The sequence below is a fragment of the Colletotrichum fioriniae genome (genome assembly GCF_027942845.1).
Source record: "Colletotrichum fioriniae strain IMI 355084 chromosome Unknown scaffold_7, whole genome shotgun sequence".
Taxonomy (NCBI): domain Eukaryota; kingdom Fungi; phylum Ascomycota; class Sordariomycetes; order Glomerellales; family Glomerellaceae; genus Colletotrichum; species Colletotrichum fioriniae.
Genome location: NW_027076843.1, coordinates 1321384 through 1343944, shown reverse-complemented (window position 1 = coordinate 1343944; position 22561 = coordinate 1321384). Strand labels below are relative to the sequence as shown.

Sequence of the window (22561 nt, the reverse complement as noted above, 5' to 3'; positions counted from 1 at the left end):
ATTTGGCCGTTCTCAATATCTTCCTCCAGCTGGAACTCTCTTGCCTTGGTGTTTGGCTTGGACAAAGACTTCAAGAGAAGACGTGTTACGCATCCATTGTTTTTCATTTTGGACCTTATCATTTCTCAGATATCCCATCTATTAAGGTAAGATCATGATTTAGAAATGATCTGTACAATAAGTGTTTCTCAGTTCAAAGTGTCGATTGAAATCAAATTATGTACAAGAAGATGTGGAAAGAGCTTTAGACCTCGATGGCCTCTGGAAGAAAACAGATACAACTTGTCAGAGAATCTGAGCTATGAACGACCACTTTGATCCAGTAAATATCTTGTCTAGGAGTGTTGCATTGAATTACTGCGGGGTTCCTTGCCAAGTTTGGTGGATGAGCGAGGGGTGGTTGGTCGCAGGCTCAATTGTCCTCTTGCTGCAACCAGAGGAAACGGAAACGTTATTAAACCGATTCGCAACCCACACCAAATAATCGACATGCGACGCCTGGAAAGCCTGGTCGTGACCGAGCTCAGGATACAGAAGCAGTTCGGCAGGCGACTCTGGGAAAGCCTTGCAGGTTGCATCAAAGTCCTGCTCCATAGTCTCGGCGTAAGTGAGAATATCTTTCGTGCCCTGGACTACCAACATAGGGGCTGCCCACTGGTGTACGCCGGCTCCGTTGAAGCGTTCTTGCCAGTCAATGACGTCGGGATGGGTCAGCCAGCTAGTATTCTTGTACAGCTGGGTCTCGGTCAAGCTGCCATAGATAGTGCCGCCGGTCTTGAGACATCCCTGGTTCGATAGAGGAATGCGGCTAGCAACAATGTCGCTGACGTAGTCTTCTATCCGGATCGACTTCAAGAGTTTTGACAGAGATTGGAGGAAGTAAACGGATACCACATCTCCCACGGGGCCTCCGTTCGCGCGACTGAAGGACTCGGGGATGAGTGACAAGGGCCGAAGCGCGGGCGCAACCGAGACGGCACCGATGAATCCGCCAGTGGCCTTTCCAGCCTTTGCCTCTCTCTCGTTGGTGCGCCACGCAGTCAAGCCACCCTCGCTGTGTCCAACCACGACCCATTCCTTGGACAGCCGCTCACCAAGGGCTTTGCGAGCTGCCTGAAGGCTGTGGCTGACATCAGCAGCATGAAGTGCTCCCGACTCATACATGAAGCCTTGGGGAATGTCAGTACCCTGACCAGCATAGTCGGGCGCGATGACGGCGTATCCGGCCTGAGCGAGGATGAAGGGCGCTTCCCACTCATAGTAGAGTCCTCTATGATTGGTCGGCGCACACTCGCGACTGTAGCCCGCGGTTCCGTGGGCCCAGACGACGGTACGGAAGGGCTTGTCTTTGCCCTGGGGGTTCGACCATGGAAGCAGGGCGAAGGCGGTAACGGGAAGGGGCTTGCCGTCGATATCTTCGCTCATGTAGAAGAAGCGGGAGAGGGACATGCCGGCGGGGACGGTCCAGATCTTAGCGGCCTGGGTGCCCGTTAGGCCTTGCCATTTGACCAAGTCTCCGACAGCGTAGTCTGAGAGGTTCGAGGGGTTGGCATAGAAGGGATCGACGTTGACGTCCACATTGACCCAGTCCTTGGTCTCGATAGCTAGTGAAGAACGGTACGCAGCTTCGCAGTTCTCATCACAGTTGCTGCGAAAGTCTTGGGCTTGGGCGCTGATTTGAAGTGATGAGATGGCTAACCACCCAAGGGCTAGGGACCGTATAGCCATCTTGATTCGAAAAGAGAGTGAGGAGATGAGGAGAAGAGATGCAGAGTTGAAGAGCTTGATGCTTTGGAACTTCGAGAAAACCTGGCGTCTGCGAGCTGATCTTTATATCGCCCCAAAGCAACTGTACCGATGCCGGGGGCCGATATCAGATGCCGTAGCCCAGTTCAATGAATGGCTATCTAGGTAAGGGTTGTCCACATTCACCACGACGTTGCGGTTCTGTAAGCGAGATGCTGGGCTCTTGGCGACATGCAATGAAGAGCCGTGAGGGGCAACGAGGCATACAGTATACTACTGAATGTGGAACTAAAGAGTTCCCAGCGATTCATGACCGATATTCTTGATGGGATGGGCTCTCTGGGAGAAACTGTTGGTGGCGCCTCATGTTTCCAACGTGGCAAAATTTGCATTCATACCACGGAATTCCTGCACGTCAACATTATCAAACATGGACAAAAAGAATATCAAAAGGCGTCCTTGAAACATTTCTGTCTCTTTGCGAATAAGAGTTTAAGGTTATTCCCTTGTTCATATCCAAAGAAAAATCAGATGATGTACCCGTAGCTTAAGCAGCATGGCAGGTTGGGGTGATCATCAACTAACCCATTCCAGCAGGTCGAACCGCCAATAGGATGGTTGCATGACGTCGAGTGGAGAGGGACGCGAGTCTATTGACAGTGGCTGTGAAATGCTCCGATCTAAAGCGTACCTTATCAACAGGCCCCGCAAAGTCCGGTTTACGGTGGCCGAGGGAACCGGAATGATTTGATGGAAGACTATTGAGCGATTCAATATCAAAGTATTAAGCTCGATTTTAGCCAGAAAGCGGAATGAGAGACAATACAACCGATATCGGCAGGGCCATTATGGTATTGACTGCGTACGTCTTTGTCATCATATTTACATGATTGCTATTAATTGGATGAATCAAAGACTTCGAAGTTTTAGTACACTACCTTACTCGACCTGAACTAACGGCGCTTGATATGAGATAAACATGATAAGGGGAACTGAAAGGAGGAACTGTGAAGGCAGTTATCGTTTGTTCTGTGCCTTATCTCTCGGAGAATGACAGCATGTTACACCTTAGCCGCATGACATATAGCAACGCACTTCGCCATGTGCCAATAAAAAAGGCTTTATGTGTCTAACTCTCATACTACCTAGGTAAGTTCATGTCAACTGCCATTCTCAAACCTCAACGCGGCGGGAATCCAGATTATGGCTAAGCATTCACTCTTGCGGCCCACATCTACCATATTTCTCGTTGATTTTGCATCTCTTTCCACCATTTCTAGCTGCTAAATGTCAGTAACTTGTAGGATCCAGCCATTTGCTAAGAAGATGCAAGTAAATCCACACTTCATAAAACAGCCGTCTTCCAGTGCCGTGGTTAGGACATACAAGACAGTCTGAATCTTTGGGACACAGTCTTAGGTGAGACATCAGTAAGATATACACGTCAACTTTTTCGTAGCTAACTTCAGGCAAGATTGAACTTACCACTAGCGCTGCCTTGACTATTGACCCCAGCGCTGAACATGAAAACAAAGGTACCGACTGAGAGATAATCGAGCAACGCATTGTGGTGACCCAGACTATTCCTCAAATAAGATTATGAGTAGAGAAATTGACACAAGGCAAAATATACGAAAACCGGCCGCACGCAGTTAACTAATACCCTTGTGAAGATGTCAACCTTTCATCGTAGAGATGAAATGTCATCCATATATGATAATAACAACTGCCTTAATACTCCTGCCCCGTCGTAATTGGCTCGGAGATATCAAAGCTCACCGGTTGAACCCGGTATCATTAATTTTACACGTATATTCAGTGCAAGACCGATAAAACTCCATGCGCGGCCTGTCCTGTCCAAGTTCCTGAATCGAAGCTGAATCAGGTATCTTCACTCAAGTGACTGCTAGGCTCGTGGTCTAATCACACCTCAAGCTTGACCAATGCTACAGCATAATTTAAGGTAGGAGCATCACCTAATGCACCATAATTTCGTCTTTACAAACTGAGTGTCACGAGATGATTGCAAGCCTTCAGAGTGTATTGAGATATCATTGCTGCTCCGAACGATTAGAACTAGGAAACATCTTCCTCACCGAGCTCGAGGTATCCCTAGGGGAAAAGTTCCTGAAAGATGAACGGTACTGCGAACTTGATAAAGTAGACCTGTATTTCCCAATACCCCCCTCAAATCTGATAAGTCTCGTATTTCTGAGGTAGGTTGACTAGAAACACGTCGTATTTAATTCGCGAAAGAAATCTGGTAAGGTCCGGCCCCGCGGGTGAAGTAGCGGTTCAAATCGCAGTCCGCCCCAGGCGCGAGGACGAGTCCCATAAAATCGTTGTAGCTCTCTTCGATGCGGACACGAACCGACTTGGTGCCTCTGTTCTTGAAGTTGTAAGTGATGTCGTCGTCGCAGTCGCCGTCCGGATCGCAAGAGTCTCTGCTCTTCTGCATCTTGACGGAGATGGTTGTCCCGGCCCAGTCGTAGTTGTTTGTCTGCCCGACTCTTGTAGGTGCTACGCGATACTTGTTGTGCAGGTAAGGTCCGTCACCGCCTCCGCTGCGAGGGCACTCCGCTGCGGCGCTCACCATGCCGAGGATGGCGAAGAAAGGGAGAGAGGCAGAGATTTGCATTTTTGTAGAGACCGTGGGATCTGATATTTCAGTTTTTGATGTCAGTATTTGTATCATCGAGGCTTCTTTGGGGGCATACTGACTTGTAAATGAATGACAATGTGGTTCTGGTAGAAGCCTACTAATGAGTGTGATGTCTTGCAACAGATGGAAGTAGCCTGTCAGACAAGTACCATTACAGATTCGAAGGGGCTCACAAGCAGTACATATACCCAGAAATGCTGGCTTATAGTTAACAATTCCACCAAATATTCCAACGCTCTGGATGCCACTCTAAGAGCATGTCCTGGATTAAATTGGCCGCTGTCATAGCTTAAAGCTTGTTAGATACAACCTGACTCCTCAATACTGCAGACTCGCCTCGTCTCGGGATGCAGAGCTGGCTTGAAATGACAAGCTCGACCAGCCTCGTTCAATTCGGATACATTGCAATCCTTCAATCTCAAGTAAATTGAAAGACAACTTGACAGTTCCTCTGTTGTCGCGACTGGTCTAGTGAATCGCACCAACTATCGGCCAAAGGCTTGGCACCGTGCTCAACAGCGATTTTGACTTCGTTGTAATATCGTGAGATTCGGGTTATTACAGCAATGACTCGCAATGCGGTCAACTCAAATTTCTGCTAGACCGGGCCTGGAGTCCGGGGCCGAAATAAGAAGCGAAGCTCGTCATTTGTCTAACACATAAGTACTTAGGACAGACAGTGGAGTTCCTAGTTCCTAAGATGATCTTCGATCAACATTAAAGACCAGAGTTCTCACCATTAGATCAACGACGAGGCACCAAAGAGATTTCCGAGGACCACATCGAGGCTCTATGCCTCAAGGAATCTGGTGTGTTCAAAGTCCCACCCGCGTCACACTTTTGCCATGAGGCGAAGTCACTTTACCTAGTTCACTTGTCAAAGTCAACTGCCTTACTCCGTGATACGTGTGATACTTCTTGTAATCTTACTTGCCTCCCGCAGACATTGCGCTCCCTGACTCATGTCGGGACGAATACGTGTACGCGGATAGCTCCATATTAAGACGCGCATTTAGCTTTGGGCTATGAACTCAATCTACCAACGGCCTCCCCATCGGCGCGATAGCAGTCCTTTTCGAGAGATCATTCCCGCCAAGGGCATGCCATCATTGGTCAAAGGCGACATCAATTTTCTCCAACACTTTTCGCCTTGCACTAAAGGAAAGAAAGAATTCGTAATTTAACTCTGTTGATCCGCGCCGGAACATCATGGAACCTATAACATTGGCCAGCCTCATCTCAGATAAAGATATTACTGTAACGTTGAGGGCCATACCAGGTTAAAGCCTGAGACCTAGGTAGTCGCTTCGAGACGTAGTCTATATATAAATGGGACAAAGCAGCCACAGTTTGACACATCCGTTTCTCTGACCTCCGTCCAGAAAAAGAAGGGTATTTAACTCATAGGATCGACAAAGTTAACAAGCGCTTTTCGGGAGCATCGACTTTATCAGGTCCAGCTGTTCTCCACCCCTACCAGTGGAACCGTTACTCGATCGCGGGCGCCAAAGTGACGACTGCCCAATGCACCTGAGACTTCTCATCCTTCAACGGTGTCCAGTGCGTGACAAACCTCTCGTCGCCACGGAACAGCGCACTCCTTCGAGTCTGTAGTCGGACCTCGACGCTGATGGGCGCTCCGGTGCGAAGGGCGTTGCGTACGCGCGTCTTGTAGTCGGACTGGTGGTTGACCATGTTCTGCTTGAGGAAGCGGAAGACCTCCTGGCCCGCGACTAGGCCGACTGTATTGTTGGCGGGGTGCAGCATTTCCAGGACACCTTCGGAGTAGAATTTGATTATGAAAGAGTCGTAGCTGACAATCAGGTACTGAGACGTTCAAATTAGTAAGGATGATTTACTGCTAGGAGGTAGCAAGCTCAGGGGAGCAACTCACTTTCGAATAAGCAGTGTAAAACTCCTTCATCTGAGCGCTCAAGTCGCGTCCTTCTAGCTTGTGAAGCAATTTGCTCTCCATGCCCGGGTCGGCGGCGATCCCGTTTGGTGCATGGTCGTCGCTGACCTTCATCCCGAGGGCTTTCAGGAATGCTTTTCGAGCCGAAGGTTGAGAACCTGCGCGATGTAGTGGTGCCGGTGGTACCTTGGTATCCTGGGTTTGTACGTCGTCATTGGTAGATGTCGACAGAACTCTCATCACATCCGCGTTGCTATGAATCGTCGTTGAGCAATTGATCTGGCCGCCGATGAAGAAGGCTAGTTTCCCGGCTTCATTGTAGAGAGGAGCTGTGCAGAGGAATCAGGTCAGCTCAACTAAGACTTGACATGAAGATGTATGTGTGCTCATTCGAGTGCCTGTAACATGGCGCTTGGGTAGGATCGCCGTCATTCTCGGCCAAGTTTACATATACTTACCGACATAGAGCAAGTTCCAGAAAGGATCTCCGTTCTTCTTATAGTTCAGGATGAGTTCAACAGACTCCTTGCGCTCATCGATAGCGTTCTTTAATCGTCGGACAGGAACGCGATCGGTATGTGCTCCCTGGAGGAATCTACAGTTTCGCGGAATGATTTCGGGTCTAGTATAGCCAGTGACTTTGATGAATCCATCTGACGCAAAGACAATTGGGTTATCTGCAAGACTTTACTCAAGAATTAGCAAACATGCGCAAGAGAGGCATATGAAGGCGTCAAGTTACCCAGGATTTGTCAAGCAAAAGCAGTCACCGAGTCCTTGATAGCTATGCCGGTTGGTAGCTAACGCCCTCGTCGCGCTGAGTGCCATCTGGTAGCGCACAAATCGAGGATAGATATCCAAGAAGACATCCTGTTCAACGCTCTCCTGAAGATCTGTAAACAGTGTTTCCATGGATGGAAGTGTCTTTGTAACCAACGACTTCATGTCACCGTGGACGGACTTTCTCAATTCCCCGTTGACATTGATCTGCTTTGACGAGTCGTCGGCGAGGAAGTCCTTATGAATGCTCGTCATAACACCTGCAAGGTCATTGAGAACTGTTTGGTATTGCTCAACCTGTAATGTGAAGGCGCTGTCAGTGACCATGCTTGGAGATACTGCACTGGTATTAATCACTCACCTTTTTGAGAAATTCGACACTCTCGCTGCAGAAACGAGCTTCGCTGAACTTCAGCAATTGATGCACAGTCGTTGGGTTATGCAGAACAACCTGGAAGATACCAGGTCCGAAGAAATCAACAGTACGGTTCGACGACCCGTTGCTTGTGATGCTTTGCTTCGAGATTGATTGTCTCGAAACCGAAATAGAATCATCGCTCATTGCCCTCCGTGCCGCCGTCGACGGTCGATAATCTGACGTCAGGGGTCGAGCCCCCGAGACCGTTCTTTACACTGTAGTCTAAAGCCTCCTCTTCCATATCGGAGTACTGCTGCTTATTGTACGTCTGCCTTCTAGCAGCGCGCGACGTCTGATGCGGGCGTCTCTGGCTGATTGGTGGAGGTTCGGCGTCCAGGTATAAGCGATGATGATCCAGCACCGGCGTCCTGAGCTCTCTCTTGTGTGCGGCGAGGGATTCAGCTGCTCGAGACCGTGGAGGTGGCTGAGATGATTGACGCGACGTAGTTCTCGAGGTGGTCGGTCGGCCACGGGTCTGGCGATTATGCGCCGGCGGCGGCCGAGAGTCTTCCGTCGGTACGTGGATGGCAGTGACGGGGGTCGTTGCTATGCTTCGGTGCCCATTGCGCGTGTCATTGTGGTAGTCGTGGTATCCGTGGTCTTCTTCCTCGTCGACGCGGTCTTGGTGCTGGTCCTCTTCTTCCTCAGAGTCGTCGTAGATGATCCTGTGTGGTCGTCGACCTCCTATCGGGGGAGGTGTTGCTGAGCGGACAGCACTGGAGGATCGCACCATGCTCTGATGGGAGAGTTCCTCGTCTTCTGCGACTTGTGCCAAGAGTCTCTTTGCAGCCTCGATCTCCTCGGCGCGCGGGGGTCGCTGCGGCGTATTGTAATCGTGTCGCTTAAACACTCGGTCGGGGCTGTCAATGCTAGCTCGATCGGGACGAGAAGACTGGCGTGGAGGCACAGCTACGGTGTCCCTGTCAGACTTGGTGTAAAGCCGCCGTGATGGTGAGTAATCCCGGGATACGATGTCTGTCCGAGACAGAGGACGGGAAGGGCGACTGAGTTCTGTGCTGTCTCTCGCTGAATGAGATTTTCCGTTTGCCCCCGTTGTCCCATTTCTTTCTTGTCTTCCTAAGGCGGTATCCCGGAGTCCATCGGAGTCCTTTCCGGTTCCTCCTAGCATCAGACTAGACTCCGATAGAGACCGCCGGAACTGAGGACGTGAATGTTCTTCATCGCTGTCTTCAGAGTCTTGGCCAATGGCGATGCGCGCCGTCTCGATGGCCGTGGTGTCTACCCGTGGCAGGACCCGCGTGAAGAGCTCGTCGTCGATGGGCCCTGTGGGAACTGACTTTGCAGCGTTTCCATTCCCGGAGCGAGAGTAGGGCGGACCGTCATGATCGACGTCATAGCCAGGCGCCATGGCTTAGTGAAAGACTGCTCTTTGGCTCAAAAACAAGAATGTCGCTTAATCAGAAGAGGACAATACTTTCTTCGCTAGTAGCGGAAGCAAAACCTTGCTCGTTCGGATGGCACGCGAATGTCTCAACTTGCTGCCATGTGAGTGGACGTTTTCAGAGAAAGAAGGAAAAAGAAAAGCCTTTCCGAGAGGAACACAAAGAGGGCGTTTGGCGTTTTCTTGAACCAGCTCCAACATGCCACGGAGCCAGCCCGCGCAACCTAAGCCCCGGCAAGAATTTTGATATCTCCATCCTACCATGCACGCTCGAGCAGTCTCGTCCCAAACCACATTTCCGGCACTTGGCGTCAAGCAGGGGAATGCTCGCCACGGAGAGAGGGGTTGGACCCATTGAAACCTGTTTTCACCCTCCGCGAACTATTATGGCAGAGGAGCCTTGGTGATAGCGAATGGCTGAATTGAGCGCAAGATTGGACGACAGGGCAGAAATCCGCGGTCCAGGTACCTCGTTAGCTTGTGCTTGGACCGCGACTTGGTGGGCGTTTGGCTGGGTGTAGCTTGCAAAACAGGGTGACATTTGTCTCCGGAACCTGGTCCCGTCCCCGATTTTCGAGTCCGGCTGCTCTAGCATCACTACGTTTTTGCATGAAGGAAAAGACTCCTGTTGAACGTGGGATCCCCACCATCCGAGGCTGTGTTTGCTGCTCAGGGTTCGGTGCTTCCTTTGCGCTAATTATCAGACCGTCCTTGAGGCCTAGATTCCGTCCTTCTTCTCCAGCCCAACGGGGCGGCGGCATCGTTGCTGACAACTCGACGATTGAGTCCCTTCATGTCAGGAACCCGGAGATTGTGGGGTTCGTCGGAGATGGGCGTCAACGTGCACATCACCTCGTGTTGTTGAACAGGGATTAGGAGATCACCGATACCCGAGGTGGAAACCTGCCATCGATAGCCGGTTCAACTCCTATCAACACGAAAACTAGGCTTTCTAGCAGACAATAAATGTGACCAGATCACGCCAGATTCAACGGCGCTTGGCATTGTTACAGTATCGACAATGTAGATCTGTGTGATTCGCGATTCGCCAAAGGTTGTGTTGCGATTGTTACTTTCCGAGGATCTCAGAGTATGTTCGCTGCGACCGCACGTAGGATCGCCGATCTACTCTTGGTCTCCAACTCGCAAACAATTCAGTCCGGGTCAATAGGAATGTCCGCCAAGAGACTCTCCTCTGAAAATACTATGCACAACAACGTTTTGATCCACTCGCGTAGAGATGAAGCATGTTTGCTCCGCAAGATGGCGTTCTGGGACGGTTATTTTGCTCGGGTACCGGGAATGACGTGCCATTCGGCATCTCATGTGTCAATATCAGCGATGGTCTATACCTCCATAGTTGCCTACCGTGGTGATTGTCGCGATACCTGCTGCAATCTCAATCATCCGCGAGAGCCCGAGCGCCCTCTCTCTCTCTGGCTCTCAGCCAGATGGCCGTGAGATGAATGGTGACGCGGAGGATGCAATGTAACCCTGCACACATGGGTGTGGCCCTGTGGCCAGGCCATCGAGTGCTACATGACGACACGATGATGGGGCTCGAGCGTTGAAGAATTGTTTGTTGGCTAGTGAAGGATCCGGGCTGGTAAACACTTCCGTCTCGCAGCGCCCAAGCTTCCTAGCTTCCTCTCCAGGCTAGTTGGAAACCCTTTCTTGTTGGCTTGCTTGCTCAAGAATCAGAAGATGCTGTGAAGGCTTGACTCGACGGAGCAGGATCCGACCAGCGTTTTCTTTCTTCGATGTGTGCCTTATCCCAGCCCTGAAGTCCCTGAATTTCTGGGATCAGACCTCGGTCCGACTCATACAAACTTGCAACTCGGTAGGGATGGGTTCGTCTCAATTTAGTTGATCGGGGCGTGCGCAACATTAGCTACGGGAAGTGGGAAGAGTGACCAATAACATGAGCCTAGAAATGGAGCTTGGGTCCAGTCTTCATGCCCAAGTGAAAATTCCCGTAAAGTGACAGCGGCGACCAGGAATGCCAATGCAACCTTCCCGGCGCTTATGTGACCACAGCAGAGGAATAAGCATCTATCCACGATCGATCTGGAAAGTGAGAAGTGACCACCAGATTTGGGGACAAAGGAAAGATTGGGATGACTTTCGTGGGGTTTATCCAAAGTCAGCAAGGAGCGCTCACGTGGCACTCAATGTACTACCTTACTTAGGTGAACACATGGACTCAACCTCTTGACGTGGGACGTATCCATTCAGGTCCTTGGAATGAATTTTGGTGTGGTTGGCTACCTCAACCTAGAATTGCCATGGAACGCCACAACAGAATTTCGCATTGGTATCCCGGCCCGGTTCAGCCATTCTGAGAGTATATGTGGCCCCCACAAGACACGGCCAGTGAAAAGATGTAAAAGAAGGCTTCCTGCTATTCGCACTAGCTTTCTCCGACCCGGGGAGGCCCGTTAGTAGAATCATTGCGAATCACAGCGCTCTTGGTGTTATGGAGCTGCTATATTTGACGTTTAGGCTCATGTGGAGATTTCGAAAAACACCTTACGGGGTACATCAACTGCGATGGCCAGAACTATCATTAGCTGATTGTGCGGTATGAATTCTAAACCACATGGTCGAGGCACAAGCTATCGCCTCACGTCTGTCAGATCAACGTTGGCATGCTGTGAGGTATTGAACCCTCCATCGCATGTACCTTCAGTGAGGGCACAGGCTGAGGCATTTCACAGATGTGACGACAATCATGTTCAATCTTGCTATCATGCAAGGATGACAACTTGAGCCCTCGAGTGCCCAGCTCTTTGGTCTTGGATTTGGATTTGAAAGACAAGGCTGGCCGACATACGTTATAATATCCACCATGCATGGTCCATGCCATGCGCCGTACGACTAGCTGCACGGTAGAAAATCGGAAAACTTTGGCCGGAAACGATGATGCAGAATATGTGTTGAATTTCAGGTCGATTCCGTCGGTTTAGTCCGCTTTTGAATCGGGCAATCCCGAGTTCCTCAGTTGGACTGTATAGGTGTTTGTTCCACCATCTGTTGTGTTGATACAATCAATCTCATGCTACCTTTCTTTACTTTCAGGACAAATGAGACGCGCAGACACCCCGCGCGAGCATTTGTGATCTAAAATGTAGACAGTGTAGTTGAGCCAATGTGAAGATGGGGAAGAAGTGCTAAATTAGGCAGAGAGAGGGCTTTCTAACGATGTTATGTATGGCGACTAGAGACGGAGATCTTTCGAAACACTTCCTAAAGTTAGCACATACACTATACTAAATAGAATATATCTACTAATGGCAGCCGTCTGAATTCTGAGAAATCACGAGTACCTGAGGAGCTAGAGAAGCAATCAAACGACCTTAATTAAGACGTCGTGACTGGGTTCGGAGATTAATCCAAACGACGAGCCGTGGTTCCAGATTTATGGAAGCAAACACCTATAACGAGTCCGCAGAGTTAAACTGGTGACTATTGTGTCCCCGGTAACTTCATATAGACCGATGGTATCTGCAATAGATTCAACTCCAGTCTCTGTGACTCAATCATGGTATAAATGACCATCAATCTATGATCAAGATCTCTCGGCAACGTCGATCCACGTGATTCTCAAGGTACGACTCATTTACGGGCTAGGGCCATGCAACCCAGTCTGGGAGTAAACGATGCTGGTTACAGTATCAAAAGAACTCATCAAGAGCTGCTACAGATACGCACTGCTTTCTTGAACTCTGTATTTCGTGCTCTTTGGGGAAAAGAAAGCAAACCTAGAAAGTGGCTGATCAGACCGTTGTAAATAGAAACATCGAACGGCACATCCTTCATATGAACCCGATCATTATGACGGCCACCGAGAGGGTTTAACCTGCAGACGCTTACAACTTGGCACACCGGAAGGAAGGACCCGATGAGCCAGTGTCGCTGCGTCACTGCTTATGACCCGCGCACTTACATGTATGATGGAGCGGTGTCTTCACCCTTATGAACGTTTGAGGCGGGATTGTACTTAGCGTTGGGGTACTGCAAGCGTTCTGCGGGGATCAGGGCCTGGTAGCTAAAACGTCATGTTGACGTTCAAATGGTTCTGTGACGAGTATCATGAGACGAGGTCTTCAGTGGGGTGGGCTTCAGCGGCTGCAGAGCTTCCGTCAGAGTGATGCTGCGGGTACCTGCCCAGTTCCAGCTCTGATCCTATCTTCCCAGATGTTGTCATGCAAGTGAGAACAGAACGGGCTGGAGCTTCAAGATCGAGGTCATGCGGGTTTTCAGTAACAGGGGCACTAGGTATGGCAGTCTCGAATGTATTTGTGATCATGGCCAATGTGGCCTTGAATGTGCGAACTTTAAGTTTTTACAAATACATAAAGTAGTTCAGCTCAAAGTTGCTCGACTCTGGGCAATGAGCCCTTGGGAGCTTAAAAAGTAGAAATAAAAGTCCAACGCCGTTTATATGCAATGAGATGCTCTTGTGATCGTTATCAATCGTATTTACTGCTGGCTGCTAACGTAGTTCTCGCTAGTTGCGTCACTGACAGTGATGGTAACGTTGAAGTTGGACAGGGTCGAGGACGAAGAGGCGCCGTACAAGCTGTACAGGCCGGCAGAGACAACGTACTTGCCAGCTGCGAGATCAGCAGGGATCGTGACGGTCTCGGTGATGTTGTCGAGAACATTAGACTTTTCTATACCACGTGTTAGAGAACGGCAAAGTATCAGCGTAGCCGTCTTGGAAAACATACCAGGTCCGAGGTAAAATGAGCCCAAGACGTTCTGACCGAGAGTTCCGGGGTAAGCGGAAGCTTCGGGGGCGATCCCAAAGGCAATGGCGATGTCTGCGACAGTCTGGATGTAGTTTTCGGTCTCGATAATGGCCTGGACCTCGTCACCGGCCTTGACGGTCTCGGGGAAAGCGATACCGTAGATGCGAGCGTTGGCCATGGCGAAGAGGCCGGCGGCGGCAGCGAGAGAAGCGCGGAACTGCATTTTGGGAGTTTGCGTAGATGATTGTATTAAGTTTAGTTGATTAGGTTGTACAGGGTAGCTGCGATGATTGGATAGATCGGGAGTAGTTGCTCAGTGTGTGTTTGATTGTTGTGAGAAGGGAGCGAGGTAGCTGAGGAGGGGTTTGTCTGATGTTTTTAAGCATTTTCATAATAAACATCAAATGAACGTGACGAGAGACCCTTGTCGTCTGTATTGCCATGTCTATTTTCGTACGAGCCGACGTCAGGATCCCCAAAGAATATCTCCGTAGGCGAAAATCGCCTGGGCATGACATCGTTGGTTGGTCCCGGGTCACCCGTGCCTGCCGAATGCACGGCTCCGACTCAAGCGGGTGGCGCTGCGGCTCATGTCGCCATCAAAGCTATGTTTCTAGAACATACTCAATGGTACGGGTAAACGGCCTGGGCAGTTGAGACTAGTGCATGATGTGAGCAGTACTATTGACTCTAGGAATGTTCCTATTTGGTCTATTCTTGGTAGTTGCCGCCATTTCCACGGGTTCCGCCGCGACCAACAAGTTACTACTTTCACCTCAAAGTGCGAGGAGGATTTAACATGTCGGGGCGTCGGGTGCCGGTAAATCATGGGGGAGATAATGCGATGACCAGGGAAAGGGAGTGGGCCACAGGGCGAAGCTGCAGGACACTAATCAAACTTTGGCCAAGTGCTCGACGCTGATCTGGTCGATCTTTATAAATAAAAACAACATTGATGAATTGGATGATGACAAAGGCTCGTATATCTGTTGCAAGGACTCGAGGAGCCGAACTAGAGATGATGGCATTGGTCCGGTTGTGGCACTGTGCAGTGGTATCAGGTGGTTTGCTTTTCAGCGCCTGGACTCGCTGCAAGTAAACGAGCCCACGGGTTACGAGAACGAAGAGAACCGCCGGGTTTGGCTTCTTTTACGTCCATCACGGTAACGTTTCAACGCCAGCGAATACCCTAACACGTCAGATGGTCCTGCTAGGAACGCCAGCACTTTGGACGGCGTGGGCGGAAAGCATGGCGCAATAGAACACGAGCAACGGGGGACGGACCATGGAAGAGGGCCGGGGAACCCAGTTAGAGATGCGCCACTTTAGGGGTCCAATTCGCCTAAAGTGTTAGATTGCTTCCAGCGGACATGGAATCTACTACGCCTTGGCCCAGCTTGATTGTTGCAGAGTCTTCCCAACATGAATGAATCTGGCCTGTGTGCTCAACCAGGCTTCATTGACATTGTCCTGCATCATTGTGCATTCATTGAATACATTCTATACGTTATGTATGTGTAGAATCAGTAATTGCCGCGTTTGCAATTCCGCTCGGACAGGCGACAAGCACTTTTAGGGACATGAGTCAAGAAAAGAGAAGACCGCTCGTTGCATTGAGATAGGGCGGAGCGAAAAAAGAAAACATCATAGAACGATGTGAAGAAAGCAAAAGATATCATCGTCACCCACAGGATTCGAACCTGCGCGACCGAAGCCACTGGCTATCAGCTCTCTAGGATACAAATCCCGAACTAGCAGGCCAGCCCATTAACCACTCTGGCAAGGTGACAAGCTGGTTGTTGAGAAATAATACGTCACAAGTGCACCATAGACCATTGACCGTGGAGCTGCCAGCGGGAAGAGATCCACAAGCCCCTCTCCTAATATGCAAGGGATATCCGTACAACAAACGGTTGTTAACGCATAATGGTGAATGCCGCTTTATGCACGCTGTACATAATTGTATGGTAGTCAAATATGCACTGGAACCGTGAAGTCCTCAAGCAGCGCATGTTCTGTTGCCCAGGGCATATCAACGCCAAGTTATCACACCAAGAGTTTTCCAAGTCGGGTAAGAATACCATGTTAATCACGGTTGGCACCGTATTCCCTTGAATTGTTCGTTCCCTTGACCCTCATACAGTCGGGAACTGTCGATCCAACGTCCAGTGTGGCACTTCATTTATGAACTGCCGAAATGTCTTTACATCGTCTCACGGGAGCTCTTCAGAAGAATATGGGTCAGCTTAAAGCAGTAAGAGGGATTGCGTTACCTAAAGTTGGAAAGAGCCGTCAACATCCGAACACTTAATGTTCTTATTGCCATTTCTCCAACTGAAGATCTCGAGGTTGAGGCAACGCCATTTACTATTTGCTTGAGACTAAATTGCAACGATGAGGGCATTTGATTTTACCCATCCTCCGAAAAGCAATTTTTGTGATCTGTCTAAATTCTAGTCTTTTCTCTCTATGTAACCTGCTGAGATATCTAATGAAATGCCTTTATCTTTCAATCTAATTCCTCAAAGCGCTGGACTTGAAGAATTGGGGGTAAACGTCGCGAAGCTCTCTTATATGATGAATTTGGAACTGGGAAGCCTGTGTTTCGGGAATAGGCAAACCTTCTTCGACGAGATGGGCGGCCGTCCATCCGAGCTCTTTCGCGCTCTTGCAATTATCGTAGGAATCGTCTGCAGGTTTTAGTACAAGTCATTTGTTTAGGAGGTGAGACTAGTGGTGCATCCACCGCGCCACAGGTTTCCGGAGTCAAGAGCTTACCAACAAAGTAACAGTCTTCCGGTTTTTCAACCCCTGCCTGTTCCATGGCCCTGCGGAACATCTCCTTCGCTGGTTTGCAGACAAATGGGTACTGGGCGTAGTCGCAGTACGTCAGACCATCAAACAGGTCATCAATTCCCAGAAGTCGCACAACTCGCTTTCCGTGGTTGACGTAGGCATTCGTGAACAGCCAAAGTTTGACCTTGCTAGTGTCGATATCCTCCAGCAGCGCTCGGAGGTCTGCATCGGGCTTCAAGATGTCGTCGAGAGGCAATGCGTCATCCACCTTTGCGTTGAAGTCTAGTGGGTCTATTTCGTGGTGGCGGACTAAGCCTTCGATAGCGAGGCCGTATGTCTTGTAGTATTCTCTCGTCAACCTGGAGGCTTCCTCTTCTCCCAATGACAAGTGTGTTGAGAAGTATTGCTCGATGAGCGTCGCCATGAGATTATGAATCTTGTGACCTGAAGAAAATCGCCAGTAAGTTCATTGGAGCTGGGGAGGGTTCTGGAGCGAGATAAAAAATGATCGACTGACTTCTAGAGTACAGACAGTTGTCGATGTCGCTATTTCCTGACGAGTCAGCATGCGCCTGTATGCTGGGCATCTCAACTCTAGGAATTGATATAATATTAAGCTTACAAAAAGAACACTGGCTTATGAGCCGTAGCGCTCTCTGTTGTTGAATCGGCCATCATGAGATTTCTGTGAGTTGTGGCCGTCGTTGAAATGTATCCTTTTTGAAGCTCTTTGATGCGAAAACCCCGCGCCGGGATAAGATTCTGAGATTATGAAAGGTTTTGGAACATCTGCAAAGTCGCGGGAGCTATTTAGTATCTATAAATGGTCTGCGACAGAGACTTGGCCACTGTTTGGGGCTAGCGTCATAAGGGAATTTGCCCTGCGAATCAGTCATTGGAGGCCAGAGATCCACTGTAGTGTCCTGTGTCATGATGCACTACTAACTTGGCTCGTTCCTCCACAGATTGCGCTGAGAAAAGCGGCGGAAAAAGGTTGAGACATGTTCAAGTCTATCTGTAAGGACAAGCTCCTGTCAAAATAACCTGAACTGTATCTTGTAGATGCGACGATGTATTATTTGGGCGCGAGACCTTACACGCAGGACCTAGCTTGGACACATGTATTTGGTCTATGACTCATTGCCCTGCCCAGAACTCCTCCAGCCAGTTGTTGGGCAGGGAACCTAGTCTCAGCCCAAGGCATATAAGACATGAATCATTACACCAAAGTTGATTGTTTTCTTCTATAAAGAAAGTCAAACAGGGAAACAAAGAAAATTAGACATATCATTGTGAGCAGAGTAAGATATGTTATAAGGAGTTGTCCTATAGAACCTCCTACAACACAGGCTCAAGACACATCCATGTCCCAAGGTTTGGGTGGAGTAAGGATTCACATCAAGTCATAGGATTGATTGTCTTTCCTGCTGTTTGCTCCGCACATACAACATGGCAAACATTCGCACTCAAAACAAGAGGCAGCGTTCATGTCAAGTCAAAACGTTAGCTGAAGACTTTTGTAAGCCGACTTTTCTTGCACTCTTTGCAAGGGTCAGAGCCATGCGCAATTTATATACAATGAAATGTCTAGAAAACATGTACAACCGAAAGAAGGATATATGCCACGCTCATCTCCATACACGGGACCAATATTCATTTCGCAACCATACGAGAGATAAAGCTGTGGCTGGAATGACGGCGTCCGCGGATGACATCTTTCAACAACTTACTACAACAGATATATGATTAGCAACAGCAACAAGAGAGATCTATACATTGGTACTTACAGCAGTTCCGGCGCTGTTGAAGGTAGAGCCGATGGGGCCGACCTTGATGTTGGAGAAGATGACGTTGGAGTTGGGGGCCTGGGACTCGACATCGGCGGGAACGCCAGAGTCAGTGCCGCAAGTACCGCGAGCGGTGCCGGGGCCGGTCTCGTTGGTAGGGTAGGTGGAGTCGAGCCAGAGCATGTTGGAGTGGTGGTCATCCCAGACGGACATGACGAGAACCATACCCTCGGAGAGAGCCTTGCCCATCTGCGGAAGACCGCCCTTCTGAGCAAAAACGTCCTCATCGCCGAAAGCCTTCTTCTGGGCGGTACAGTAGTCTGTGGTGATGGAGTTGCCCTCGACGCCGGTGATGTCAGACTTGGAGTTGGCAAAGACCTTGCCGTCCTGGACGTAGAAGCGCTTGATATCGGTAAGGGCGCCGCCGGTCTCGACGAACTGCGTGACGACGGTGATCTTCTTGGAGGTGTCGATGGCGAACTGGGAGCCCTTGCCGTAGAAGGTGGTGTTGCCCTGGCGGTAGCTGTTGAAGTCGCATCCATCGGGGTCGCACTGGCCGGCGTACCGGGTGGAGCTGTAGGTGCCTCCGCAGGCGTCGCCGTTGCAGCTCAGCTGGCCGACCGTCTCACAGGGGTGAGGGGTGTAGGCGGTGGAGACGGAGTTGGCCTCCCAGATGTCCATCTCGGAGCAGCACGAGCCCATGTTTCCGACGCCGGCGTTGGCATCGTTGGAAGAAGGCACCCAACCCTCGACGTTGGCCTTGCCGTCAATGAACTTGAGGTCGCGGGGGCACTGGCTGTCGCAGTAGCCGGTTCCGTGGGAGGCACCGGCCTTGTTGGTAGGGAACTTGGGACATGCCGCCATCAGCGTCCATGGAGACGAAGTACAAGGCGCCGTTCAAACCGCACTATGATCGCCGTGTTAGTCAAGCTGCTTACCTGCACGTTCCCTAAATGGGGTTGAGGCTTTCACTTACACCAAGGTTGGAGACATCGACGTCAAAGGTGAACTCCTGGCCTAAGAGCTTGAACATCTGGTACTTATCTGTTCCGTCCATGAGGAACATGCGAGAACCAATGTTCTTGCTGTAGGGGCCCTGCTGAACAAACTTGAGGTTGAGGGCATCGCCGCTGGTGGTGGCGCCGTAGGTGCCGGAGTAGTCGGCTCCGTCCAGGCAGCACTTGGAGGCACAGTCCTCGCCGGTGGTGCAGATGGAGGTGTCCCACTTGTTACCCGTGTAGCAGTTGGTGCTGCCGTCGGTCTTGTGAGTCCAGCGCCAGTTGGCATCCACGGTGACGGATCCGTCGACCTTGGTGCAGGCGCCGCCGGCCGCGCAGTTGGACCAGGTGAGCGCAGGCTTGGTCTCCGCGTTGAGCGTGCAGACCTGCTGCGCGCGAACAGCGGCCACGAGGGCCGTGAGGGCAGAAACCTTGGTCAACATGGTGATGATGATATATCTTCGGACGTCAAGTCGATAAAGAACGGATGAGAGAGAAAAGAGTATAGAAAGGTGATCAGACGGGTCTAAACATAAAAGAATGAATGGGAGTGCCGGAAAAGAATGTCGCGGGTGGCTTGGGATGAGGAGACGAAAGCCAAAAGTGAGCGGATGGCCTCGGACACATTATATAGACTCTTAGATACTGTTTCGATCTCCCGTTCAAGGTTAAACTATCATGAGATGGTTGCGCTTAGCCCCCTCTTCTTTCCACTTCCTTCCAAACTGCTTAATTTCCGTCTAGGGGCTTAGGAGCTCCTGCGAACGGCTCGGAGTGAGTCGTGATGCATTCAATTGGGAACAGTAACCCGGGATACATCGGTCATTAGAGAGTTAATGATGGTCTAGTGGGCCTGGATGGGCAAGATCGGATGTCTTCCCGCCTTGCCTAAGTCTGTCTTGAAGAGGCCCCGGGGAGGTGGGATTGGACGAACGTGGTCAGAGTCCATTTCTTGGAGACTCAAAGGGACCAAGGCAAACCAAGCTCGCTGGGCGAAGCTTGATCTGGGAGGGGCGCAACTTGGCTCTCTTGGTTCTCTCGTAGCAGCCGTCTGCAACATATTGATTAATTACCACAAGGTCCAAAGGGCTGGTGACGCGGGGATAGGGAGTTGAATGAGCGAGTTAGGAGAGCGTATGTTTGCCGCAACCCGTTGTGAGGTGACATTGTGTCTCTTCTCCGCAAAGTCAAGCAAAGCCAAGTTGGGGTCTATGCAAGGGGCACCCGGGCGGAATATCTCCCACCGCCCTCCGTTTGGGAGAAGCGTCTCCATGCGATTGGACGAGTAACATCCGCCTCCCCTGCTTCCACCGGAGGGCACGGCATTTATTGAGCATTACCGAAGCTACTGATGCGGGTGTGACGGCGTCAAGTTACCCCAACAATCAACTTATGTGCGGCACTGGTTGTGTTGGTCTCAGTTAGACTAGCAAGCGTGGCAAGCTATCGATGAAGATTTGCTTGTTCAGCAAACTCGCGTGGAAAGAGAATTTCCAACCCTAGCTCACCAGCAAGAGATCCTAGTTTGCTTCATCCGCTCTGCGATTAATAGTATTTGCCTCAATCTTTCTCACTAGGAACTCGGCCCACCATCGTGCACAGTCATCCAACGTGGGGTGCTGAACCGCCGACATCCGGTCAAAAATGGCAATGCCCTCGGGTCTTGGCTCACCACTTTTAGATTCAACGGCAACCCAATGTGACCAAACCTTTACCGTTATGCTTGCAATTGCGCCTGATGAACCAATTAGTCTGAGGAGTAAACAGAGTTAGGTTCTCTCTATCCCGTTCCTCAATCTTCCCCCTTAGTCTAATTTACTTTTTGGCCCCCTTTTCCTAGTCAGGACATGCCTGTTTCGCGGCTTCACACTGCCGGTAGTGGGGCCACGGGCCCACGGAGCATCGAACGGAATGACGGACCGTGAAGAACAGTCCACCTATCGGAGTCACCCAGCCGAGTGCAGTTCTAATCTTCTCCCAAGTACGGCGCTGCTTAGTTGAGGTATAGGGATTCATTACGTAGTTAATGCTACTCTAGATACCCATATTTGAAATCTCTATCTCGTGCAAAAGTCCCATGGTTTCTCCAAATTTCGGGCCCCGGGAATCTAACGCATGCAAAAACCCTTGAGAGTGCTAACGCTGCTGATGCGTGTCACGGAAGGAAGCATACCGCACTCTCGGATTGTCAATGATCAGCCTCAATCACTTTTACCCGCCTCTGCCGCGCCTCCTGTGTGAATGCCGAAGCTTTGCGGCTCCGAGTCTGACGGCTTGGCCTCGCCTTGGCCACGGGAGAAGGCCCATGCTCGCGTGGTCATCCAAGAGAGAGAATGGCTCGGAGATGGTTATGCTCGGTCTCCATTTACTCATGGCTTGAGATCTCGGAGCCGAAATACAAAGTCATTTAGATGTAGTCCCAATTTGGCATGGATATCGCATCATCTCAAGGAAACAGATCTTAGAACCATAAACTAACGGAACGTCAAGCAATACGGTGGAGCACCTCTGAGTTAAACGTTAGTGAATAGCGAGCATCATTAAGCTTCGTCCCACACTATCTGACCGTCGAGCCGGCAACTCGGGTGGAGAACTAGTAGCAACTCTAGGTCACGGATGCTACCGCGCCGTTGGAACTATGATTGAATTGAGGAGGTGAAGCTGATCTAAAATAAGCTGTTCAAAGAGTCGTGCGATGCTGTGGTCCATCAAAATACGGATGCGGTGCGCTAAGCCTTGTCGACAAACTGTGACATCAGCAATGTTCTGAGCTTATAAAGTAAAGTAGGAAGATAAAGGAACATCGCGCCCTCCGCGATGAAGGTTGAGGCTCAAGATTTTATATACTGACCCAGATTCAGACTTGAAGGGGCGAGCGCAAGCTGAAGAGAGACCTATCATGTAGAGCAAATTCTTCCGACGAAACCTCCCTCTTTGTTAGTTTCTTGTCAGGCTGCGTCTTGAAAGTCAACTTTATGATCAGCCGTTTGTTTCGTCACAGAAAACCCCCGACTCTTGGTTGCACCATCCACTATAGTGGTGCAAGTCCCTCAGGTCAAGGTTGAAGTTCAGAAACAGGACGGACAATCATGCTCAGCAAATCAAACGGGCAAGAAAGGTTGGTGTGCACTACAGTTGTGACTGACTCTCTCATCTCACCGGGATCTACTGTGCATCCTTTCTCGATGAACTACCGATTGGACTAGATGAGCAGACGAAAGGACAGAGTTTTGCAATTGTTAGGTTTCCCCAGTCTGTCGTCGAAACGGTTGAAACGATGACTGAGAGAACAGACGCCGAACGATC

At 50.2% G+C, this 22561-nt stretch overlaps 7 protein-coding genes and 1 non-coding gene across 8 annotated transcripts; all 8 read right to left on the bottom strand.

The window, feature by feature from the left end:
- Nucleotides 1-354: 354 nt before the first annotated feature.
- On the bottom strand, nt 355-1728 carry N0V96_006530 (uncharacterized protein; the record flags this gene model as incomplete). The annotated part of the gene is made up of 1 exon (XM_053194995.2): nt 355-1728. The coding sequence occupies one exon, from the start codon at nt 1726-1728 to the stop codon at nt 355-357; it is 1374 nt and encodes a 457-aa protein (XP_053047566.2).
- A 2260-nt stretch (nt 1729-3988) lies between these two features.
- Nucleotides 3989-4384, bottom strand: N0V96_006529 (uncharacterized protein; the record flags this gene model as incomplete). The annotated part of the gene is made up of 1 exon (XM_053194994.2): nt 3989-4384. The coding sequence occupies one exon, from the start codon at nt 4382-4384 to the stop codon at nt 3989-3991; it is 396 nt and encodes a 131-aa protein (XP_053047565.1).
- Nucleotides 4385-5896: 1512 nt separating this feature from the next.
- N0V96_006528 (uncharacterized protein) lies at nt 5897-7427 on the bottom strand (the record flags this gene model as incomplete). The annotated part of the gene is made up of 4 exons (XM_065757743.1): nt 5897-6235; nt 6303-6478; nt 6779-6915; nt 7126-7427. The coding sequence occupies 4 exons, from the start codon at nt 7425-7427 to the stop codon at nt 5897-5899; spliced, it is 954 nt and encodes a 317-aa protein (XP_065613660.1).
- A 224-nt stretch (nt 7428-7651) lies between these two features.
- N0V96_006527 (uncharacterized protein) lies at nt 7652-8887 on the bottom strand (the record flags this gene model as incomplete). The annotated part of the gene is made up of 1 exon (XM_065757742.1): nt 7652-8887. The coding sequence occupies one exon, from the start codon at nt 8885-8887 to the stop codon at nt 7652-7654; it is 1236 nt and encodes a 411-aa protein (XP_065613659.1).
- A 4515-nt stretch (nt 8888-13402) lies between these two features.
- On the bottom strand, nt 13403-13897 carry NIS1 (neck protein interacting with septins; the record flags this gene model as incomplete). The annotated part of the gene is made up of 2 exons (XM_053194992.2): nt 13403-13596; nt 13654-13897. The coding sequence occupies 2 exons, from the start codon at nt 13895-13897 to the stop codon at nt 13403-13405; spliced, it is 438 nt and encodes a 145-aa protein (XP_053047563.2).
- Nucleotides 13898-15353: 1456 nt separating this feature from the next.
- On the bottom strand, nt 15354-15463 carry N0V96_006525. Its single transcript has one exon. It is a non-coding gene; the product is annotated as a tRNA-Ser (tRNA).
- Nucleotides 15464-16188: 725 nt separating this feature from the next.
- Nucleotides 16189-16894, bottom strand: SDT1_2 (putative suppressor of disruption of TFIIS; the record flags this gene model as incomplete). The annotated part of the gene is made up of 2 exons (XM_053194991.2): nt 16189-16364; nt 16453-16894. The coding sequence occupies 2 exons, from the start codon at nt 16892-16894 to the stop codon at nt 16189-16191; spliced, it is 618 nt and encodes a 205-aa protein (XP_053047562.2).
- Nucleotides 16895-18196: 1302 nt separating this feature from the next.
- Nucleotides 18197-19698, bottom strand: CBH1_1 (Exoglucanase 1; the record flags this gene model as incomplete). The annotated part of the gene is made up of 4 exons (XM_065757741.1): nt 18197-18199; nt 18258-19049; nt 19105-19164; nt 19234-19698. The coding sequence occupies 4 exons, from the start codon at nt 19696-19698 to the stop codon at nt 18197-18199; spliced, it is 1320 nt and encodes a 439-aa protein (XP_065613658.1).
- Nucleotides 19699-22561: the final 2863 nt, after the last annotated feature.